This window comes from Halyomorpha halys, unplaced genomic scaffold (assembly GCF_000696795.3).
Source record: "Halyomorpha halys isolate HHAL.00 unplaced genomic scaffold, Hhal_1.1 Scaffold168.1, whole genome shotgun sequence".
Classification (NCBI taxonomy): domain Eukaryota; kingdom Metazoa; phylum Arthropoda; class Insecta; order Hemiptera; family Pentatomidae; genus Halyomorpha; species Halyomorpha halys.
In genome coordinates, this window is record NW_027111025.1 from 864,384 (window position 1) to 868,197 (window position 3,814).

The 3,814-nt window shown below is 29.8% G+C and overlaps 1 protein-coding gene across 1 annotated transcript in view; it reads left to right on the forward strand.

The window, feature by feature from the left end:
• Positions 1 to 3,531, forward strand: part of LOC106678914 (uncharacterized) — a 6,608-nt gene extending 3,077 nt beyond the window's left edge. Inside the window, exons 4-5 of the mRNA XM_014417765.2 lie at positions 574 to 706; positions 3,253 to 3,531. Coding sequence (XP_014273251.1) covers positions 574 to 706; positions 3,253 to 3,495 — 376 coding nt within the window. The 3' untranslated portion in view covers positions 3,496 to 3,531. The remainder of the gene's footprint in view (positions 1 to 573; positions 707 to 3,252) is intronic.
• The last annotated feature ends 283 nt before the right edge of the window (positions 3,532 to 3,814 follow it).

A 3,814-nucleotide genomic window follows, 5' to 3' on the forward strand; every position in this document is an offset into this window, starting at 1 on the left:
CTTATTTTTTACTATATACTTACTTTAGTTTTTTTAAAATTAAAAAGTATAAGTATATAGTTAAATTTTAAATTTAACTATGTACTTATTTTTAGCTATATAGCTAATTATTTTTAAAATATGGTTACCATATATGGTTATATATATAATTTAAGTATCTTCGAGAGAAAACAGTGAATAAAAAAGGATGTGAAATGACTTTTTTTTCGCACCCTCCTATTTTTTTTTTAGTTACCCAATTATAATATATAATATAACAAATATGGTATACATACAATATTTACAAATTAATTTCCTATTTTTACACACGAGTATTATTAGGATAGGGGTATTATTTTGGCACTTTGTGCCTTTTATTTATAATTTTTATTTACTGCATGGGAAGGAACCACTCTGCTGGCTTATTTATTTTATTGAATTCAGGCTGCAAAGAAGTTTGCCTTAGTTTGGCAAACGCTTACACCTCAACAATGTCCAGGAAATACAAATTCAAAATATCCCTTAAGGATGGGGACAGATTGTGTTTGTATGAGTTAGTACATTATTCATTAATATATTAAATTTTTTTCACAGTGCTAGAGAAGCAGTTTTAACAGAAAAAATAAAAAAAGTCGAAGACCAATTGGGCTTCACTGCGGCTCAGATGAGAGAATCACAAGCTTCTAAACAGTTTTTAAAAGCAAAACTCAAATTACTTGAGCAAAAGGTACTTCCCTATTAATTTACTTTTTATTTTCTGTTGTTATTATATTTTTCTAGTTACAGAATTAGGATGGATACTGAACTCTAACAGTAATAAATTTTATTATTGAATAGAAAATGTCTATTCACCTCATGTCATTTATTGGAGTGGGTTTTTTAAAATAAAAACCATTGATATAGCAAAAAAAAATTGAAATAATTAAGGTAAAAATGAATAAGGAACACAAATTGTAAAAATGTAAGTCAAAAAAGTATTGGCATAGCCATTTATTAATTAAAAAAATATCATATTTATGCAAATAAAAGTCATTAATATTTTGTTATCATTCCTTTAGCTTCAATTATAACTTGTAATCTTCTTTGCATGGAAGAAACAAGATTTTCCCTGACTTTAGGTGCAATTTTTTCCCCATTCATGTTACAACACATAGTTTGAAGAAATTTTGTGTTTCCTTACTCTCAAATATACCATCCAAAATATACCATAAATGTTCAATGGGATTTATATCCGGAGACTGTGAGGGTGTTTTCAATTGTCTCCGAACATTGTATAACAAGCATTCCTTCGTTTTACCGGCTGTATGTTTTGGATCATCGTCTTGCTGAAATATAAACCTATCCTCCAGTCCTAATTTTTCAGCACTAGACAACAGATTATGTCGCCAAATATTTGTCTGCATTATGAATGCTATTTTCAACACCGTTGATGCCATGCAGCACCAAACCATCACATTACTACCGCCTTGTTTTACTTAGGCCTAATGTTCCTTGGTTGAAACTCTGTATTTGGTTTCATCCACACAAACTTTCATCCATCTTAACCGAAAATGTTGTATTTGCTCTCATCAGAAAATAAAACATTTTGTCAAAAGTCCATTTGTTTTGTTACACAGCGTTTTGCAAATTCAAGCCTTTTTCCAGGATTAGTTTCACTAATAAAAGGTTTCTTCCATTGCGCTCGCCCGTAATAATCAAAACCATGAATTGCATTTCTTATCATCTGCAGTGTAGACTGCATTGAGTGTCAGAAGTCGACGGCATCTCTTTCGCTATGCTGCACGCCGAAATTGTTGGATTATTTTCAACTAATTCACGAATGTCTTTTTTCTCTAGGATTCAACTTTTGTGGTCGTCCTGATTTTGGTTTGTTTAGTGCAGAACCAGTTTCCTTAATTTTTTTTATGATGTTTCTAACTGAGCTAAAACTCATCCTTAATCTTTTACCTATTTGGTGACAACTGAAATTTTCCCATGCAAAATCATTACTTTACCACAAATGAAGAAAGAATGGTCAACAGTTTTGGGCATTTTAAAAAGAATAACCACAGTAAATACTGAACGCCACTATTAGACTAATCTAATATTGTTTATTAATAAATCTAAAAAATATTGGACTATGTTCCCTACGATTGTAAATATAGTATTTAGTCTTTGTTTTCAAAATAACATAACTGTGCCACTTTTTTGAGTTACATTTTTACAATTTATTTTCCTCATTCATTTCTACCTCAATTATTTCAATTTTTTTTGGCTATATCAATGATTTTTAATGTCTTAATTATTTATTACTGAATAATAAGCTTATTAAAGCCACCTCAAATCGACTGTCTTTTTTTTGGAAGGCTTTAAAATGAACAAAAAACAAACTGGCTCGGATTAAACATTTATTTGGTTCAAATTAAACATTTCAAAAAACTAAAATAAACAAAAAATGACTAATGATGAATACAATTAAAAATAAAAAGGCCTCTCAGATAAAAATTATGAAGATGAAAATAAAATAAACTAATTTACAAATAAACAAATAAATATATATAAAACAAATACTAGTCGACGTAGAGTTGCTCCACTCCAATAGGTCAGAGGAAGAGTGCTGCTGAAATGTGTAGGTCGCAGCTCTTGTAGCTAAATAAACCGCTGCAATGATCCAAAGTTGGTGTAGTGGCTCATCGATGGTCCAAATATCCAACAGTCGTATTAATGTATTAGGCGAGCCGACAAAATGAATGCAGACAGGGCTGGTTACACACGATCCTGGCCACTAATTATCCGGAACTCATATTAAAATAGAAGTGGTCTGATTCCAAACTGTTATGACGACTGAAACACTCAAAAAATGTCTAATAAAATAACATGAACCAAACCACCAGGGCCACTAATTAGCCGGAACTGCCTTAAAAAACTAAGATGGTCGGCCCTTGCTAGGTGACGCCTTAGCAAAAATTATCAGCCCCTAGCAACTGTCTCTATTACTCATTATAACACACAAATATAATTACATTTTTTCTTTTCAAATAACTAAATCCAATTAAATTAATATAAATAAAAATAAACGTTATTAAATTAAACACTAAGACTAACTAAATATTATTTACTAGGTAATTATTTATTATGGCATTAACAAAGGTACATACTTTAATAATTAAAAGGAAAAAAATGGGCGTGCCAATACTTTTTTGACCCACTATATATCTGATCAACATTCATGTTGATGAAAATAAGTAATTCCAATAATATACAGATTATGACATAGCATTTTTTTTTTTTCAGGTACAACAGAAAATGAGTATTGAACGGGTGCCAATAGAATCTTTAGAAGTCCAACAGCTGAATCAACTCACATCCTACGCTAAAGAAACACTGGAGAGGTTGAAAAATTTGAGAGGACTTCAGCTGCAAGAACGTTGTATGAAGGAAAGTTATAAGAAAGTTGAAGACATGGGAATGGCTTCTTATCCTTTCATGAATGCCCCACATTCGTTCACTTCCAACTTCTCATTAACTAACCATTGAAAATACTTTTATGTGATTAAAATAATTAATTTTTAATTATGGTTTGTTGAAAAAAAAATATATATTACTAAGCAAGATGAGGCAGAAGTTTCTTGATTCTACTAAATGGCATTGGTTCTGATTTGATTGACTTGTAATATAGACCTACATAACCAATATACATAAAAATAATAAAACTAAATTAAAAGAAATAAACCAAAAACATTTAATAAAAGATGATCGTTATTAATTAATATATTACTAATAATTCCTGTCAATGTTATAAAAAATATCTAAATGTCTTTTGTTTTATATATGTATATATAGTTGACCGTAAAAA